General features: G+C 41.1%; 1 protein-coding gene across 2 annotated transcripts; it reads right to left on the reverse strand.

The window, feature by feature from the left end:
- Positions 1–1,479: 1,479 nt before the first annotated feature.
- Positions 1,480–20,957, reverse strand: kita (KIT proto-oncogene, receptor tyrosine kinase a). Of its 2 annotated transcripts, none has more exons than XM_044043171.1 (21): positions 20,620–20,957; positions 17,777–18,040; positions 15,266–15,550; positions 15,035–15,174; positions 13,947–14,118; positions 10,930–11,116; positions 10,369–10,484; positions 9,981–10,095; positions 8,053–8,237; positions 6,734–6,840; positions 6,531–6,657; positions 5,958–6,062; positions 5,709–5,819; positions 5,424–5,565; positions 5,160–5,254; positions 4,946–5,076; positions 4,550–4,672; positions 4,016–4,127; positions 3,830–3,929; positions 3,558–3,663; positions 1,480–2,472 (listed from the first exon to the last, which is right to left on the reverse strand). In XM_044043171.1, exons 1-21 carry the CDS (start codon positions 20,672–20,674, stop codon positions 2,290–2,292), a joined length of 2,961 nt encoding a protein of 986 aa, XP_043899106.1. In that variant the 5' UTR covers positions 20,675–20,957; the 3' UTR covers positions 1,480–2,289. The 2 variants fall into 2 exon arrangements, with proteins under 2 accessions (XP_043899106.1, XP_043899105.1); XM_044043170.1 differs by having other exon boundaries at positions 13,947–14,139.

Genomic DNA, 20,957 nt, shown 5'->3' on the forward strand with positions numbered 1-20,957 from the left:
CATGCAGAAACTGAGGTCTTCCAATTTGTAAAAGATGCGCATAATATTTTGGGCATTTAATATGAAAAAATGAATCATGAAAATGTAATATGAAATTCAATATAAGCAATTTTATTTACATTGACACATGTAACAGCAATACATTACATTTTTGCCATAACACTAAAGCCTTTAATAAATATGTAGCAAAATGGAGGAAATATTTCTGGTGCGACGGAGCAAAGAGATGTAAATAATCAGTCATTCTGAGACGGCTCCTTCCACATTGATGAATATTGATGATGAATGATGACAATTTTCCTTTTAAATGATGAAACAGTCAAAATGACATTCTGTTTAAGTTTCCATGGTGACAGAGAAACAGACACAATTCGGAAGTTGGAAATCTGTGAACAGATACGAATAACAATACAATACATTTCTGCAGCAGTGTACCACATCTTCATTTAGATAAACATCTTCAAAAGCATCAACATAAATTTACAATGTGTGAAAATTGATATTTACAAAAAGACAATTCGGTAAGACTGAGGGGTTTTAATAGCCTAAACGACTTGATGAATAATTCGTAGTGGCACGTCTTAACAGTAAATATTTGAATTTGACAATCATACAGATACACACACAAAGACGACTGGTGTGTGCGTCCTCACACTCACACAAATGCACACTCATACACACAAACAGGACACTTTCCTGGTGCTCTTCACAAAAACATCTACCAGTGGGAAAAGGGAACTCATAATAGTCTGGACCAATACAGACTCCTCGCTGAGAGGTACTGAAAGTCCCACTTCTGATGGAGGAAACAGCTGGATACAATGCAGAGGAGGACTGCTGGGAAACCAGCTACAGGCTGGAGAACAATGAGCTCCGTAACCAGTGTCAGCTTCTCAAGAGTGACTTGAAGAACCTCAGATTTTCCCCTGGCTTTTCACCCGACATTAACCATAATATACACAATACAACAAAGTACTGCAGCAGTCGCACGGGCGGAAACACATCAAACAACAGCCTGTCAGCCAACACAGAAGCTCTCATTTCGTTATCCTTCGTGAAGGAAAAAAACAAAAAAAAAAAGGAAAAGCAAAGACAACACATCTCAGAAATGGCAGTACCTGTCTCGTGCTTGTAAACAAAGATCATACACTGCATGTGGCAGGGAAGGAACCATATAAACCTTTGCAGTTATTTACACCTTTACAAGAGAACTCTACAGGCTTGCAGTCACCTGATATTGCAACAAATCTGAGACATAACGTGAAGAGTTGTGGGCTCCATTTTCAAACTCTTTCCATGTCATCATATTATAACAATTACTATTAACCTTCAGATATCTACATATACAGTCAACAAGCACATAGACGAGAAGCTAGCGTACCATGTTTTTTACCATATCTGTGAAAACAGCTGTGTGTATAGTAATCATGGGCTGATCCATGAAGTGTTAATCAGATCCTGTAAAGACACTTTTTATGCTCTTTTGTAGTAACATCCAAAATGTATCTCTCAAAACACTTGAAGCACTTATGGACTCTAAGCATGACCGGCCATGCTCTCTAATAGCTTATATACCAGTGTCTCAATATTGCAATTTAAATTGGCCCCCAAAAATGATCTCCTTCTTATAAACATAGACCTGAACAGTTGGAAATAATACTGATGATGATGACGAGAGGAGCTAAAAGAAAACAGAAACAAAAAGCTGCATCACATAACCTAAACGGAATGACGTGAAATTCATGTGCCTCAAGTGCTTTTATTTCCTCTAACATTTGTGACAGCCAATCGAAGACGACGCTACATAAATGTTCATGACAGACAACCAACAAAGAACAACAAACACAAAGTGTAAAAACAACGAAAAAAAAGAATGATATCGAGTGCTTTAAAAACACAAAGCAAACTTTATGAAATGTGTAGGAAAAATGTAACTGAAAAAAAAACAACAAAAATAACAGACAAATAACAGCGTTATAATGAAATGAATGACAAGTAAGTAACAGCTCATGTTCCTCCCTTGTACCATGACAGTTCTTTGCTGTGAGAAGGGGAGCATTCACCCAACTGCCCTTTCGGTAATGTGTAGGCATTCATTGCGACAGTAGTGATCAAAGCCATATTGGTTCATTTTTGTGCTTCCTTTTTATAGATGGCAATTGCTATTCTGTCTGCAGCATGTGACAGTTGCTGCTGGTGCCGGGGCAGTGGGTGGGTGTAGTGGTTGGATCGTATGTGGCGGAACATTTCAGGCACTTTATGAGGCAGCCTGACAGGTCAGGTGGGTCATTATACCCGCTGGGCTGTGAGGGATGTCCCCTCCAGGAAGACCTCATGCTGGACCAGTAAAGGCTGGGTCACAGCACTGTTTGTGCCAGCTGAGTTGAGATGATGAAATGCTGCACTCTGAGGACTCGGCTCCTCTGTGGCTCTCGGCGTCACAGGAAGTCTGAGGCTGAAATTCAGATAAATCTGACGATAAAGAAGAAAACGAGAGGACAGAGGAAAGTAAGCGTTAAGAGGGATCATATTGTCTGTTTCAGTTGTGCAAAATCAACATCGAGATATTGAATCTCTTGTAGCTTTGTTATGTGTCTACACATCATTTAGATAAAGTATAGTATTATATTTTTCTACAAACATGGAGAGGGACTGCTAATATGTAAACAGCCATGTCTTCAAACCAGGTCAAAAGAACGATAGTGCTTTAGTTTGCGTTTTTTTCAACCCAGCTTATATAATGTATAATGCTCATTGTCTGCACATTGTTTGAATCACTTGATTTAAGACTGGGACGTTTGCTGTAAAGTAGAATGTTTGTAGCGCAGACCCAAAACCAGAAGGTACACAGTGCCAATGCATGAGATGCAGACGTGCTCAGGCTTTGACAGAGGTTACAAGTTCTAAGTTGATGTAGAATCAAAGTAATCTTGGAGACGCTAATTGAAGGTTGAAATATGACATTGTGTCGCTTTAATTTACACATTTGAGTTTCATTCCACAACTCATACATCTGATAAGCTACATTAAGCAGTAAGGAAGTGGGATGTGTCTCACACAGTGTTTGATACAGTGCGACTTCTTCCTTCTGTTGCTTTGTTAATATGCCAAAAAAAAACCCTCCTCTGAAGAATCATGTCCTCTCTTTGGTCTTAAAGAGCTGCTCATAGAAACAAATATACCCTCAGACACCCCCATTGGTGGTGCAAGGGTCGTTACTAGTGAAGTGCTCATTCACTTTTGAATCAGACAAGTAGTCTAATGTCTCCTGGTTAGCTTCATATTTATCGCACAAACACAAAAGGAGTACCCGTCTTTTCATCTAACTGTGCAGGAGAGCAAATATTATTTTTTTAAATATTAATATGTGTAAATCAGAGATGATGCTGTAAAAGTCCCCTAAAGACCTGAAGCTACATTATGTGATGCAGCAAACACACCATGAGCGCGTTTGTCACTTGTCACGTCAGGTTTGAAAGGTTTGATTTGAAAAAAATAAATAAAATGCAACCCCTGAATATTGTAAAGTAAATGTAAACAGTGGTGGTGCAACCTACATGCTTAGTGGCATCAGACAGCTGTTGTTCAATCCTCTCCACCACCTTCCTGAAGGGGGGTCTGTTGAAGGGGTCAGCATCCCAGCAGTCCCTCATAATCTGATACCTGCACAGCAACACACACAAACACATTCATTTAACACTTATTACGTCATCTTTCCTTGTTTTACTTTAATACAAATGCAATGGGCAGATAATGGTCTACTTTCTAAATCCCCACATTATTTCACAGTCTCATCATGTCCAGCTTCTTGTGTTTCCCAAAAACTCACATTTCACTGGGTGCAAATTCCGGCGCATCCATTCGGTATCCCTCTTTTATCAGTTTGTAGAACTTTGCATCCACAGGCATACCAGGATACGGACTATTTCCTACATTCAGCAGAGAGTTTGGGTTACATAAAGCACTTTGGAAAACACAGAGAGCGAGACAAACACTGACGCACAATGATAAATACCTAGTGAGAAGATTTCCCAAAGCAAGATGCCATAGGACCACACGTCACTTTCAAATGTGTATACACACTCAAAGATACTTTCTGGGGACATCCATTTCACTGGCAGACGTGCCTGAAAAAAACAAAAGAAAAACACAAACACAAGTTAGCTTTTTTTTTTTCTGTGAAAGTAGTTTGTGGCCCCAGAACTGAAAGAAATATGAACAGACTGTAACAAATGTCAGATATAAATATGGCATTCCCCTGACATTCACACACACACACACCACACAGATCTGAGTGTATTTGTGCTGCTCATACCTGACACTTTCAGAAAAATCTCATCTCTTTTATGCACTCACGTCACGGACACAGAAAAATTCCAAAATGTCAACAATCATGGAGAAGAAACTATTGTTGTTGTTGTGCCATGAAACAGAGGGCGGATTGGGAAAATTGGGAATTTTAGGAAGGTCACCAATGGACGAAATGAGATGCCAGATTCTGTGCATCCACCTCCATCTCATCTGAAAGTAAAGTGTTAATACGACTTACGTTTCCTTTGACGACATAGTCGGCGTCTGTGGTGATGTCCCGGGCCAAGCCAAAGTCACAGATCTTTGCCACTCTGCCTTGAGTAAGGAGGATATTTCTGGCTGCCAGGTCTCTGTGGATACACTGGGAAACAAATGTTCCTTTTAACTTTAACAACTGATGATGCATGTAAATACATGACCAAATCAATAGTTTAACATTAGAGCTTTTCCTAATGCCATTAGCTACTGGACCTCACACTTGAATCTGTAACACACAACCTTTGACACTGATATCTGAGCTTTCTGACCACAGTATCTTTGCTTCCGTGTCTAATCAATTTTTCAGTGACATGGACCAACATGCACATCTTTTTACAAGCTTTGAAAAAGTGTGCTAAATCAAGCTGATGCTCACATTTTTGGAGGCTAAGAACTCCATGCCTTTGGCCACTTGGTAGGAGAAGCTCAGAAGATCTTCGGTGACGAGAGACAGGCCATCCTCGTCAAACATCTCACTCTCTTCACCTGCTTCCACATAAGAGCCACCTGAGAGAACAATGCGTGTGAAGATGATTTTCTGAAATCACACATCATTTCAGCTGCTTTTCTTTTTTGCAGTTTCTTCTTGCCTTTGTGTAGTGAGCATCTCTTCTCGAGGGAAGAACTGAAAGGATGGCTGCCAGCAGCAGAAGGCCTCATGGTCATGTAGCCGTTCAAGCTGTCTCTGTAAAGAGGAAAGGAGCAGTCTGGTCTCAGCAGAGTACAGTCACACATTGGCACATTGCTGTCCCAATACCCTCGTCCCACGCACGTTCTGGATTGTAAATATGAGTGCTCCCTCTTCTAGCTCACATACAATAAACCTTTTTTTACATACACAAAAAGATACTGACCCAGCTGCGTCTCTCTGCGGTGCAATGTTGCGGTAGTAGCAGTCCTCCTCCAGCTTAAAGCAAAAGAAGGATTCTCTTTTTCTCCGTAGAAAGTTAAGAAGGTCTCCAAAGCAGCAGTACTCTGTTATCACAAGTGTAGGGCCTGCAGAAAAAATAAAAAAAATAAAACACATATAATGAGAATAAAAGATGACACAAAGCTTAGTTACAAACAGTAAACAGCTTTTGAGTTTTACAGATGTATTAAACACTCAGTAGTGATGCAGTAAAAGATGGCTGCCGGACCTGCGACAGTACAGGCTCCCAGCAGGTTGACAATATTCATGTGGTGTCCCAGGTAACTGAGGACTTTCAGCTCGGACATCAGTGCCTCTTTCTCTGTGGCATGAGCGCTTGCTGTGGGCAGAAGGAGAAACACAATCAATCCATTATGAAGAATCCAAGTTCAAGATGAACTTACATGACACAACCTGTTATAACCCGATATTCACACACTTTTGAAGATTTGTCACACGGTAAGAAAACAACACTTACACTTGAGCATTTTCACAGCCACTGTCATGACTGAGTCTGTTTTGGAGAGTCCATACGCAGTGGCTTCCACCACTTTTCCAAATGCACCAGATCCCAATGTCTTCCCTGAAGACAAGAAGACAAACACAAAACTGTTATTCCCTCACCCTGCTTCCAACCCACAAACTGGCCTCATGCCAGTGTTCCTAGGACAACACCAGTTTGAGCCCCTGGGCCATGTACATTGGCTCCAGGACACGCAGGATCCTGTTAAAAAAGGTTTGTTAAAAACAACACCCAGCGTGTGTCAACAGTTTTATGTTTGCAGTGAGGGAGTGAGGTTTCATCATTAATGAGCTATCCACAGTAACTGGTTTATAGGTCTGTGCCCATAATACTAAAAAAAACAGTCAATAAGAATGTCATCAAAGAGACCATGATAATGTCATGGTAACTCCATTTTATTTTAGACAAACACACTTTCATCTTCACAACAATCTGCTCCTGCACTGACACACATTTACGACACGACGAACAGGGTGTTCAGTATATCGTATATCAGAAATGACATAATAATTGACTCATGGCGCTCACCAAAACGCAAGTTGTTTCGAGGAAACTCCCACTGATGATCATACGGCAGTTGGGTGGGGTCAATATACACATAGTTGTTTCCATGGATGCCTTCAATAACTTTCCACTGAATCTGGAATTTTGGTTTCTGGCATAAATGAGATATAAATGGTTAGAAATGAACTTGTGGCTTCTAAACATGCTTCACCTTGCATGGACCTTACCTGCATGTACTTGTAGAACAGAATGACAAGGATGAGGCAGAGGGTGCTCGCTGCCGATATGGAGCCAATTAGCAGTGGAGTGAACAGATCATGGGGAACAGTTCTCTCTGCGGGGAGATTGACATGTGGACGTTACATACTGTATACAGGTCGTGAAAATGGAGTCAGCCAAAGACTGCTTCATCAGTTTGACATGTTCACAATCTAAATGACATTGCAAAGGGTAATTAGGGTTATGTTAAGTCACAGTCAAGACCACTTTGTTCAAATCACAGCAAACTAATCCAATTATATATGTATACATACTGTAGGGTCCTGTGTTTTATTCTCTGTTTTCAAATTCAGCGCTTCTTTTGTTTAACTGCCTGAAATCCCCTCCGATTATATTTATTTTGTACTGCTGTTGTTTTTACAGCTGGTGAGTAATTATATATAATCAGTGCCCTGTTCCTTTGTGTCTGGCTGTGGTGCCTTTTTGTTTTACAGTACAGTGGAGTGCAATAAGCTGTTTAGAGATAAGAAGCTTTCTCTCCACTTCAAATCTGAGAATGCAGAGTCTGCAGGAACTAATCCCCTGTAAACCTGTCAATGGTGTCTAAAGATTTGTGTACTCTCTGCTGCAGCTCACTGACACCTCCAAGCCTCCCACAGCCTCCAGGATACCCAGCATCGCCAGGACTCCTACTGTGCTACACAGTCTCAGCGCCTCCGCCCGGTCTGCTGTTACTCTGTGGAGCACAAAAATCCTGGGCACATGCTCTCACTGGCCTGTCCTGAAAAGCTACAGACTGTCCTTCCTCGCACTGCTCATCCCACTAAGTCCACGGGGAGCCCACAGTGTCCTGACTAAACTTAAGCCTCCTGTCCGCAGGGGAGGGACTTTTAGTTCCTGCCCTCACACCACTTTAAAAACACTATACAGCAGAAGGGGAAGCCGTTATAACAGAGTGGATTTGCAATCATAACAAAAACAATTCCTTTGTGATGGCAACCTCCTGGTCATTCACGTCTAATGCTAATGTTTACCAACAGACTATAGAGGACATTCCTCCAGTTGTAAGAACACTCGTTTGAGCTAATCCTCACCAAAGTTGTGCTTTTAGTAAATATTTTTTACCTGATGAATAAATCTTAAACAGGAATTAACGAGGAGCAGAGGTGAGATAACTATGTTATCAGTCCACAGAGTCACAGGCAGGTCATTCACTCTATATACCTGCCATGTTATCTCTTACAATATTAACTGTTTAGTATTATTTGGACCCCATTTAGACACATCTGCTGCTTCCTACACTGTATAAATGTGACATCTCACTCACCACTGATGGAGAAGAGTGTGTAGGCCTGCTCTCCGTCCACCGTTGCTACACATTCCAGAGTATTGAACCTTCCTTTGCTGATGTTCACCCGACTCTCCACCTCTGACTTCCCAAATATGGGGCTGGACAAAGTCACCGTGATGACATTTTGCCGCTCCTGTGTGGCATTTCTTTGTTGTGAGCACCTGAAATCAGAAGATTACACATCGTTGAAGGGCTGATGGGATCACAGGGCTTTTGTGTCACTCGGGCATCTCCCGCATGAAAGTTCCTGAAAAGCACACATTCCTTTCCCTGGCTTTAAAAAACAAAACCCAAAGCCGTACAATACACAGCAGCACGTTATCACGTTTTACTTTACTTTATGTTTTACTTTCACTTTTGGTCCTCATAACAGGAAGGCCTTTCTTTGCTCATGTTAGACAGAAAACATGAGGGTTCCATGTTTTCATAGCACTTCAAAGCAGCAGATACCTAACATATGCTCTGGTTATATGATAACCCACTATGGTCATACTGCTTTCTGCTTTCTGTATCTACATGTGTTCATGTACCCGTATGCAATGGTTATTATGTTGATGTGGCTATTGTTATAGAAATGACTGGATAATCACATATGATTAATTGTTCTGTGGTACGTGGGCTGCTACAGAAACCTGGCACTCCTCCTTTTACACACTTCATGTTTAACATGAGATGAGTCATATCCAGGTGTATCCGGGTAGATATCCCAGACCCACCGTTCACAAATCTATTCCCCTGTCACATGGGAGTCACCTTATCATTGTCAACCAATCACAAGTCACCCTTAATCAAATCTTATTCTTATTCTACAGTCATCATCACCTATAGAAAATGACCGTGCACAATAAATCTTAGATGTCCTGTCTTAAATGATGCTGCGACAAAAAAATAAATAAAATCTCTTTAAAAAGTAAATCTAAAGTAAACCAAATGACTGTATAATACTTTCAACCAACTGTATGGGTTTAGAAGAGATAACAGCAATAATAGCAGAATATTAACATACACATGATTGACAGTTGAATGTGGAATGAGGTATTTACATAGAGACCACTTAGCACATTCATTTTTACCTCCTCCATAAACATCTGTCCCTGAGGGCAACTGCTGCTGTGGTTGTTGTCGTCAGTAATTATAATAACTGTCATATAATCTGAATGAATGAATATAATATAGCATAACTTGCCAAAGTGAATATTCTTATTCCAGAACATTTAAATACTATTCTGCAGATAATCCTTTAGCTGCAGTTGTTTGTCTCAACCATATGGTATAGACTAATCACCGTCAGTTGTGTTATTAGGGTGTGGCCTATGTAACGGCGTCCCTGTCCTGCCATTGTTGATCTTGAAAAAAGGGCCTCAGGGTTGAAACATTACTTAACTCGATTAAAGTAAAATGCTAATAGCAGCATGCATGGTCTCAAGGGAAAGTCAATAACCTCACAACTGTCACCTTTAAGCTCTGGTTGGGGCAGTATAGTATGACATCACATTTCCAAGTGGACCACTTACAACCAGCAATAAAAAAAAGAAAAAGAAAAACAGAGATGCAGAAATCTCTCACCAGAAGGAGGAAAATGTAATTTCATGAACTGTTGTGTAGTGATTGTAGAGATAGTAGGGCTGGGAAATAATGATGTAATAACAACAACAACATAGCAAGAGTTCAATATAACAAAAATCAGTGTAATTCCAGATATAATTGTTTTAATTAAGATTTGAGAAATGTTGTTCTTGTTTCTCTGTTTGTAAAAAAATCCCAATTAACTGGTTTCTTTAATGTTCACTGTGAAGCAAAAGTGAATCTTTCATTGTCTGATGTGTATGACAATAATTTCTGATATTAACCCATTTGATATAGAACGCTCTGATCACGATTGTCAGGGCCTTGAGCAATCTCACCTGATGTATGGCTGCTCACAGTAGTACCAGGTGATCTGGGGCGCAGGAAACCCCTCTGCCACACAACGCACTTGTCCATCCACTGGGCCCTCATGAGATACAATCTCAGGTTTACCTGACAAACAAAAGTAGATCCGGTAAGATATCAAAAACATGCCGGGGGAGTTCATTTTATATTTCATCACATGGTATTAAACCTGTGGCGAGGTACGGATGCTGCAGGGTGAAGTGAGACAGAGAGCAAGACCTCATCCACCACAAAGAAAAGGTCATTAAAATCTATTCTCACATGTCAGCCACTGAAGATTAATGCAATGTGGAGCAATGGAATGTATTATATTGCTTACGGGAGCAAAAGACCTTTACCAAAATCTATGACACAACTTACTCATCACAAAGAGGGTAAATGTCTGATTTACTGATGTGTCACTGTTGGAGGCTCTAAAGGTGTAAACCCCCCCTTCTGACATTTTCAGTCGCACCAGCCTCAGCTCGCTGATGTACCTGCGTGAAGAAAGTACACATTTAGTATTAATTTATTTACTGATTTTTACAAACACAAGGCAACAATGTTTTATTAACAACAAAATAGATGATTCGCATCAAAGCTACCTGAGAAACATGTTCCCTTTAAACTCTGATGCTGCTTTTAAAGTCTGTTTTTTCATTTTTATTTTAGTGTGCTGAATATGCAGGTTTAAAGGAAAAGGAAATACTATATTTATCTACACAACAGATCTTTAATGGTTTCTCATTTTCAAATGAAAACCATTTACAACCCGACAGTGAATATTCCACATGACACCAAAGGGCAGCTTAAGAATTGCAGTTGCATTTCTCAGGCAGCTGTGACAAACCATAGGTGTTAAATTCCTCTGAGTGCAGGTAATGACCATTTTCATGTATGTGGTAAAAGAAGGGGAAAAAATGTGTTTGAGGGTAGGCTAACCTATATTCATGGCTGTGTGTGGTGATGACATGGTCAGTTGTGTTCCACAGCTCATAGCCCATGAAGCTCCAGGAAAAGGTGTGCGGTCTTGGATGAGCCTCCATTTCCACTTTTAAAGATAAACTCTCGCCGGAGCGAACACGGATGGTTCTGTTGTTTGTGGGTGTTAAGGTGATGAATCCTTTTTCTGAAGAAAAGAAAAAATAGATATTGTTATTTGCATGGAGAACAGTGTAAAAGCTCCACTAGTCTACAGACTATGTGGCAAATCACAGAGTAATTTGTATTGAAGGATCCTGGTGTAGATTCTTGGGGGGTCCAGATGCTGAAGATGCTGAAGAATGAAGTGGGGAGTCAGGTTTAGTGCATCATCTACATAATGGTTGGCTAGCGGGTCCAGATGAGGGCCCTTAATGATCTTAAGGTTGGTCCGCACAAAGCTTCAAAGGATTTCATGACCACAGAGATCAGAGCAATGGGTCTGTAGTCGGTGAGTCCAATGATTGTTGGGATTTTGGGGATGGGGGATGAAGGCAGGCTAGTACATGACATTTCTCCAATGAGGTGTTAAAACACAGGAGACAGCTGGTCAGCACAGTGCTTCAAGGTGGATGGAGAGACATTATCTGGCTGCTTTTTAGGGGTTCTGTCTCTTAAAAAGGCCGTTAATATCTGTCTCTGTGATGGTAAAATATGCCAAAGTAGTAAAGGAGGTAGGGGTTGCTCGGCGGTCATCACTTGTGGGATCCTGTCTACTGCTGTAGGGAAGGGGGAGGAGCTGTGAGGCTGGTGGAAGAGGGATGGCGGCACAATTGCTACATTGTCTTTCAAAGCAGCAGTAGAACTAAAGCCGCTCACTTGCCAGATAAGGGTTGTTTGCCAAATGGGGGAGTCTGGGCTGGTAGCTGTTCATCTGTCTGAGGCCCTTTCCAATCAGAGTCATTAGCCGAGAATTGGTGGTTGTGTACAGTCATTTAGCATCACCTCCTTACTAAATCTGTAGAATCTTTAAACCTGTCTCTGTCTCCACTCCTAAACCCAGCTTCCTTCTCCGACTGTAGCTGTGTCACTGTGAACCAGGGTTGCCATTGTTATGACTCACTCTGGTGTGTGTTGGGACACACCTCACAGAAGCTGACGTAGGACGTCGCAGCAACTGTAAACTCATCCAGTTTACGGTCCAGTCCAAGCACGCCTCAAGGACCTTCTTTGAAGTCGTCACTATGGGTTTGCAGAGCTTGATCTCTGCCTGTATGCAGGAATCAGGTGGACCATGGCATGGCAAGAGTGAGCTTGGTAAGCATGACTGACTGTAGTCCAAAACAATATCCTCCCTGCTTGAACACTTTACACTAGCTATCCTGCCAAGTCCAGTAACAACATGCACAACCATTTCTCTGTGAAGCACAGGACTGAAGATGTGCAAAAGTCCCTATTCTTTCCCAACAGCAGCTGAAGTTTGTCCACTTTGTTTACAAGACAACACATAACAAAGATGAATAATCCAACTAGCGTTGTGCGGAGTCCCCTCTAATCCAGCAGGCAGCTTGTTTACCTCTTCTTCAGGGTCTCACTGTGTGGACACTGTGTTGACCAGAATGTCCAGTAATTCCACTGATGATGTGATACAATTGGAAAATAAATCCTAGGGAGCTGCCTCCCTGATGTACAGCAGCTCTTCTCTAATATCGGAGACCATTTAACATATTGAGCGGTCACAAACACCTTGAATCATTGAGGTCACACATGACGATCATATGAGTCCTGCACAGTGTTGGGTAAGTTACTATAAACATATAATATACACTATATTACTTGTTACTTGTGTTTAAAAGTAATACAATAATACCTTCTTTACAAAGTAACACATTTTGTTTCAGTTGCACAAACACATGCTGAAGCATAGGCAGCAGGTGAGGCTGTTCACATACCATTTAACGCATGTAATTCAGAGGGGTGAACAATTCAACACAGCCCGGCTTTCTTTCAGTGATATGACTCAATAAAACTTTCTGGAAGAAAATACTGAACGTGTAAATCCATAAATGTAATGTAATTTATTTAATTCTATCACTAAATTATGTGATATGAATGTTTTTCAACGGATATTACATTGTAATCACCGATAAAGGATACTGGGTAATTCAATGGTTTTGGGGCAAATTAGTGTTAAATGAATTTTATAGAACCATGCCACCATGAAATCATCATCCTCACTGTGGTACACTTCTGTTCATTCATCATTCATTCAGTGTTGGATGACATGATGGGATATATTCAGCATGAATGTAAGTGTCTGTTTATCTCAAACACTTTGATTATGTGAATAAAGCTGTCGACTTTATTGCTAGCCTTTGTTCTGTGTCAACAATACACACGTTTCTTTGATTTCACATAGAATGACAGCACTGTCGTTTATAAGACGGCTTCTCTTGTGACACTGAAGAGCAACTTTGGTTGAATTTAGGTGAAAATAACTACTTATTGCTGACTTTGTTTATCGGGGATCTCTGCAGCATTACTTCCTTTTTTTTCATCATTTCAGCTCGAGTGGCAGATGTGATGCAATCATTTACAGTAACACATTACAGGCTATTGTAGAAGTAATAATATTACAGAAAAATCATTTGTAACATGGAATATTACTTTCTTACTACAAAAATGAATATATTACTGTTAGGTGCTACTTTCCCCTTGGAACCTTAAGTGAGATATACCACAATCTAGATGACTGAGAATCTTTGTGCTGAGTGAAGTTACCAAATTGCACTTAATAGCTGCATATTAAGTATACAGATATATGTCTTATCATCTAAATCTCTAAAACAAAGCAGTTGAGTCAAAAATGTTGAATACTTCTTTGGATATCGAGTTTTTGGAATGGAAAACCAGCTATCAGTAGTTCTGCGAGAACAAGGGGGAAAACAAAATACAGCACAATGACATCATTGTTATGCCCTTGCCACCAGCGAGTAATAACTTCCAAGTTAGTTAAAGCAACGTATTCATGCACTCACCATAAACGTCAAGCCACACTGACTGTGTGCTGATCCCTTTTTCGTTCTCAGCTTCGCACCGGTACCTCCCAGCATCCCGTGGTCTGACCGCTGCTATGTGCAAGGTGGAGCTGCGCACATGGGTGAAGTGCTCCATCTGGATACGTGAAGCACCGTCAACCTTTGCTGGTTGCTGTGGATACCAGACGGCACCCTGTCAACGCCCAGAGATCTCTAGAGATTAACCCCGTCTGCATGTCTACACTTGCCAAGCATACAGACACACATGGACACACACTCGCCTGCATGAAAGTGCACACACGCGCGCACACGCACACACACGCGCTTGCTTGTGCATGTATGCTCAGGGTAATCCACACAGAGAAACCACGTACAACATCCAAAAGATTGCACAGACTGAACTTTAACCCCAGTCACTTGCACTTTCAGTCGATCACTTTTTGACGAGCATGACTTGTGATGGCTTAACACAAGCCGTTTTACAGGCAATAATTCTACTTGTTGACAGGGAGTAATCATATAGGCTTCACATTTGCATGTAAAACAATACTACACAGCTGGTATTTAGTACATCCAATATCTCTTTTAAGCAATCAGCTGGCTTGTAGTATAATATTCAAGCTACAGTATTTTTTAGGGATGTCCCGATCCCGATCTCAAGTACCAGATGTGAGCTGATCTGGGCATTTTTTTTTACTGATCAGAGATCAACAATCTCCACAATTGGTCATATTTTAATACAATGTCTAATTTTGATCTGCTCTGCTCTGTCCTCTGTCTGGTGCGCCACAGCACATGCTCACCCACACACACACAAACCATGTGTACAGCTAACATGCAGATAATTGATCCTTTCACAAGCTCGGTTGCAGCTGAATGACGTGCAAATATCCGATAAGAACACAGCATTGGCAGAGACTCAACAGTAAAAAGATCAGATCAGGATCAGGGGGCACAACTACCCTGATCGAGACATCCCTAATTTTCATATAATCCAATAAACAAAACCAGCTCCATCTACAGAATATACAGATAAATACCCCATCAATATAGCACAGCACACAGTAGAAAATGCACAAGGGTCTCACCGAACCAGGCGGGGTCACCCACTGCAACTTGATCTCTCCATTGACATTGGTGGTGTTGCAGGTTAGGGTCAGACTCTCATCCTGGGTAAGAATCATTCTTTTGGGAGCCTGCATCTCAATCACAGGAGGATCAAGCGGGACTGAAATGATATTTCAAAACATTGTGAGCACGTAGGGGAATGTTTGATGGAAATACAGCAATGTATTCTACATGCATTTTTCAAACTTTACCTGGTCTCACTGTTAGGTGGTAGTCATGTGACTTGATGTGCTTCTCCCTGAGCTTTGCTGTGCACACATAACAACCTTCATAGGCCTTTTGCGTGTTGTGGATGACGATGCCTTGTTCCAGGCTCGTAATATACTGGAGACCAGAGGCTAGAGCTCTACTGGAGCATGTTTCCAAATGCAGGTTGTCCAAACTTGGATCAGTTGCTAGGCAGGGGATGGTAGCACTGTCTCCCACACGAGTCAGAATGTTGAACACCTTTGATTTTCTGAAGGGATTGTCAAGATCTGCCAGGAAAAAAGAAGCAATCGCACACCAGAAGTGGGGCCAGAGGTGTAAGTTGTTAACGCTTTAGCTTGTGATACCCATTATATAACAAAGCTACACTGTGTAATAGATACTAGCTTCTAACCGTCTCTGTTTGAGAAGTGTTATTTTAAGATGAGAGCGCATGTGTGGACAAGAAAGAATGTGTCCATTCACTTGTTCTCAATATGTGGACCTCATTATTATAATCATCCTCAACATAGACGGACATATTTAGAAATACAGAATTGTTTAATGTGGAATAAGTTTAAAAGCAGAATGTGACAAAGTGCAAGAACGCAGACAGGTGTGAAGTATTTACAGCCTAAACTAAATAAGTGAATACATCCAGACGCAGCACAGGAAAAAAAAATCATCTGGCTCTTGCTCTCCACTGCAGAGACTAAAAGCTGGGGCAGACAGGTACGCAAAGTACCAATGAGAGTATTTACCCTTACCTTAATTACTATTACACTTTAACTACTTTGTTCACATTCAGTAGTTAATGTATGTACAAATTACTTTGTAACTCTCATGAAATTCACAGGAAGAAAAATAATATCAATCAATAATATGGTTTGATAATGAGAGCGTGAATGAGGGCTGGGGGATTTGGCCAATCAATCGATATCAATAATTAATTTAATCAATTGTTGTAAAATCTCAGATAATCACAGATTAAGATTTGCTCCTATGTAGAAGTTGAAGGAATCATGTTCTGTGTTTTTAAAAAATGGACATGTACATTTCCCAGCCCTAGTGTGAATATGTTTGTTTTCATGTATTCATTCTAAGTGTAGTCATTGGTGTACACAGATCTGGTGATTTCATCCGCCGCTATTACACTATTATTAGTCTTCTCTGTGCAGCACAAGCTTCAACAACAAATACGTTACAAAACAGTCATGTTTTGTACTAGTTGACAGTTGATCACTGAAATGTGGGTTAATTTAAAACAGACTGGCTATATTACATATCTTAAGTGGCACTGAACTCAGATGATCAGATGCATCACTAATGTGATAAGTGATGTTGCTACTAGATAAAAACTGTAAATATTTATATTAATATTATTTCAGTCTTTCTTTCGTTGCATGAGTCAGTTTGATTGTTGTTTGTCCCAGAGTTGCTAACGTCAGTGCGTGTCTAAGGATACACGTTCAGCTCGAGCAGATATGGTAAATATTTAGAGGCTCAGCATTGTTCTCAAGCTCAATAGTTATATATTAAGTTTGGCAGGCATATCAACATTGCATGACAAATGTGTTCAATTCTGTCCGTTTACTTCTCATGTCTTGAAACCTCTTGCCAAAACACCCGAAGGAGATGCACCAGCTATACTGAGATCAAAGCAGCTTTTCTATTCTCACATAGTAGGAAAAATGAGCAGTGTTACCCCTTTCAATTTGCACTTGCCACAGCATGCATGGCTTTTAGGGCTGCAATTCCTCCCTTATATTAAACTCCGTAGTGATCCAATTCACCAAAACAGCTCAATGTATGTATGTCCACTTTTATCTGTACTTTCATTAAGAGCTAGAGAAAAATACTGTGACTTCGTTGTGGAGTCCTTCTATGTTTTTTCAGTAAAAGCATCCCTATCGCTCGACAAACCAATTTTTCCAGTTCTAGCAGCAACAAGGCTCTCCTTCACAAATCCTCCATCCGAATGAGACCTCAGCTTCTCAGCTATTAGCTTGTTCACCACAAAACTAGCCCCCAGTTACTGACCCTGCAAACCTGAGAAGCTTGATCATTAAAATGTGACCTTCTGCACGGGCTAATCTTTGGTCTCAGTATTTTTCTTGTTCATGTTTCACCTGGAGCCTCTCGTCTAAAAAGTAGTTTTCCGATATAGACACATAGTTTGTGGAGTGTACAGTCATGAAACCTGCAGTAATGGCTGTGGGCCAAGGGAATGTGGAGTCACACGGATGAAGAAATACAGTATAACTCAGTCTTGTACTCAATAAATAGCTACAGTATCTACTGTACTGTACCTGTCAGGGGCAAATTTATAAACTGTGTTCAGCAAACGCACCCACACACACTGCTCCATATCACCACAGCAAAAAAAAAAACAACACTAAAAGATTTACTCCGCTCTACACCACAGTCTATTCCCAACAGCTTTTGTATTTTCTCTTTCTTCATGGTATCACACACATATGTAGTCAGCAAAGACATAGACAGTTCCGTCCAACTACCTCTGATGTAGACATAGATGGAGGCTTGCTCCCCAGAGCTCTTCTCCAGGCAGATGTAGCGACCCATGTGTCCAGGATGAGCTTTGGCGATCTGCAGCGTGGACATGCCATTCGTCTTTTTCTCCTCCCGCAGCTTTACATTCGGCCGATCCTCTCGCATCCACTGAATCTCCCTCTCACCCCGACAGAGCAGTTCAAAACGCTGGTTGAGATCAATGACTAGGTGATCCTGGTCAATGGGGGTAATTGTAGGCTTGGTGTTGCCTATACAAAAAATATTAAAGCGGATTTAAAATATCAGGATATACATATTCCAATGTTTTACCACATTTGATTTTGAGTGGGAAAAGCCTCATGTTGACGTGAATTAGGTTGAGTGCTTTGAAACACTGATGTGAAGTCTTCCTTGGATTGTAATCTTTCAGAATTTTAAAGGTAATGTAGTTTATTTATAATAATTTATAGATAAGTGAGTTACGTAGCTTGCATCGGAAAAAAAAAAAAAGATTTACACACCACAGTGGAGTCAAAATTATGTCAACACATGCAATCCAACAGGATCCGTGTGCATAAGAGCGGCTTAGATAGTACACATAAACCCTGCGTGAGCCACATGTAAACAATAGGATAACCGTACCCCCCAAACTTCAAAACACTGGATTTGCACCATCTCAAGCAGTCCACTTTAACATCGTAGCTTCACTTGTATGTGACTTCTTTGAAAAAGTCCAACTGTGATCCATCAATGTGATTAAATGGCCAGATATTATTCTCAGACTGTTTAGTTAAAAGGATGCTTAGAGATTTAAACACATGAAGTTGAGCGTCTTTTGATAAATATATGGCATGTGATACCTTAGATGTATCTTGGGGAACAATTTCAGTGAAGTGTTTCAAAGGTTTGGCACCAGCATCGATAGATACAACACTTGCTATTTTTCATCCACATCAATGAGTTTGATTACAACAGAGGGAGGAGGTTGAACCTTTACTCTCCAGACATGTAGAGACAACCCAATATTATTGCATTATTGTATTATATTATTATATTACATATTGCATTACTGTAGGCATGAACTCTTTTGCATGACAGTGGTCATGCTGTAACATAAAGCAAATGTGTGTAGCAAGAGCCAGGCATAGAAGGTCGAGTGGATGATTTCTTGAAGGGATCTAATCGAACAAATCTGCTTCACCAACTGAAAACAGGTGTGGAAACACAAGAGCACTATATTTGTTCAAAGAAAATGGCCCCACCTAGGAGTTAATTCAACTGACGCTTTCTTTACTGAAGCCAGTTGTGATGAACAGCACCAGGACTGTGGCTGCAGCTTCACGGGACTAATGTGGAACTGTGGAGCGATGCTGCGGATTAAAATGCTGCCTCCATTCCAAGTGATAAAATGCATTTCATACATCATTTCTGCTCCCTTACGAGACTTAAGTGATACACAGAAATGGCATGGAGGCATGATTTATCCTATATAATCAGAGAACAGCAAACAGCAGAATCCTTACAGAGGTGTGGGTTTGTTTATCGACTGTTAATGCAAATGACGTTTAAAGATCCTCTTTGTCTAAGCGGTGTAGGTGACAAACAACTGTGGCTGTAATGTTTATATTTGGTTATCAGCCTGGCAGGAGAGAGAGAAAACAAAAACATGATACATGTTTTGCAGCATTTTACTTATTTACATAATGTGTTTGCATTTGTGATAGTAAATCACCATAGTGGTGTAGAAAACGTAGTTAAGGTTCATTGAGCCAAACCTCTATATTGCATGGCATGGGTGGTGTATAGGATAAACACAGTGACGGTCATTCACATGTCCCATCAACACGACGTGAGCATCAACAACATCAGCCTCTGAGCAGGTCACACGCTTCATCATTAAGATGTCAGCAGCAGGGCAGCGGCAGTAGACAGCTGATGCCGGTGTGATCGGCCACGGGACCGCACACGCACGACACAGTACGACACATTAGGGTTCGCTGCTTCTCTCCGATTCTCAGGAATGATAGCTTTCCAAGCAACTTTGCATACATTTGCGACTTATCTCTAAGGGAAAATCCAGACTCAATTTCCTCGTTAGACAAAGAACCAACAGTGCTGTAAAGTTTGGAAACGAGTCATTTCATCCATTTTATTTATAAGTGAGCATCTAAAACCTGCACAAAATGTGTGTGCTGCAATGACTATAAATATCTATTATATTCTGACAGGTAAATTTAAAAAAATACAAAGTAGCCTATATGTGTTGATCAAGTACGCGCGTGCCATTTTAATCCAAACATGAAACATAGCAGTTGCTTGTGCCGCCGTTTCTTGTTTGCATACTTCCTCGGGATAAGGAGCAGGACAAACATTTCCATAAAGACGGTTATCAGGGAAACCTGCACGAGGACGTCACCTTCAACGAGCAAAACACGGCTCGTGCATATTAAATCAGCAACCTGCTTTTTTTTTCGCTCTTTGATTACTTTTTTGTTAATGGCGCACTGTTCTTTGTAGAAAGCATCAATAATTAAAGTGGCGCACTTGACGTCCACATCACAGTATCCACTTCCCTCATTAGGTTTCAGTGAGTTCAGGTTGTCTTATTAGCAGCCTTTCGAGCTGAGTGCACCACTTCCCAGAACAAAGAAAAGTGTGGAGAAACGCACCATGAGCGCGATGCGGGGCAAGTGGGGCAATTCATTGCACTTTGATGTGGATTATCTTAAGGGCTCTAAAGGGAAAATTATACCTCGGCGAGTAAAACACAGTCAAACCTTTAGTTTTTCATCATGAGTGAGCAGCAACAAGTTCTGTGTAAAGTGGCGCATCAAGAGCGCAGTCTTACCTGGACGGAAGATTAAGTACATAAAGACAGAGAGCAGTATCCAGTGGTATTCCATTGTTATTATTCCATGGGTCTAGGTGTGAAGGGTGAGCCAGTGCCTTTCTGGTTAACGTTGCTCTGCTCGACTCGCCGAGCGTGTCAGAGTTGTGGCAAGTTGGCAGCGGGCTCTCTGCAAGACGCGCACTTACAAGTCTTTAAAGGCACAGATGCTCAGTACAGCTCGCAACTGCAGCCGCTGTCGATCTGCAAACATGCTCTTCTCCTGGAGCGCGCCAGAGGGACAATGCGGGGCGACCAGGTACCTGAGAGCGACTGTGCTGTCAACAACATGTTCAGCC

Source organism: Solea senegalensis, linkage group LG14 (genome assembly GCF_019176455.1).
Source record: "Solea senegalensis isolate Sse05_10M linkage group LG14, IFAPA_SoseM_1, whole genome shotgun sequence".
NCBI lineage: Eukaryota > Metazoa > Chordata > Actinopteri > Pleuronectiformes > Soleidae > Solea > Solea senegalensis.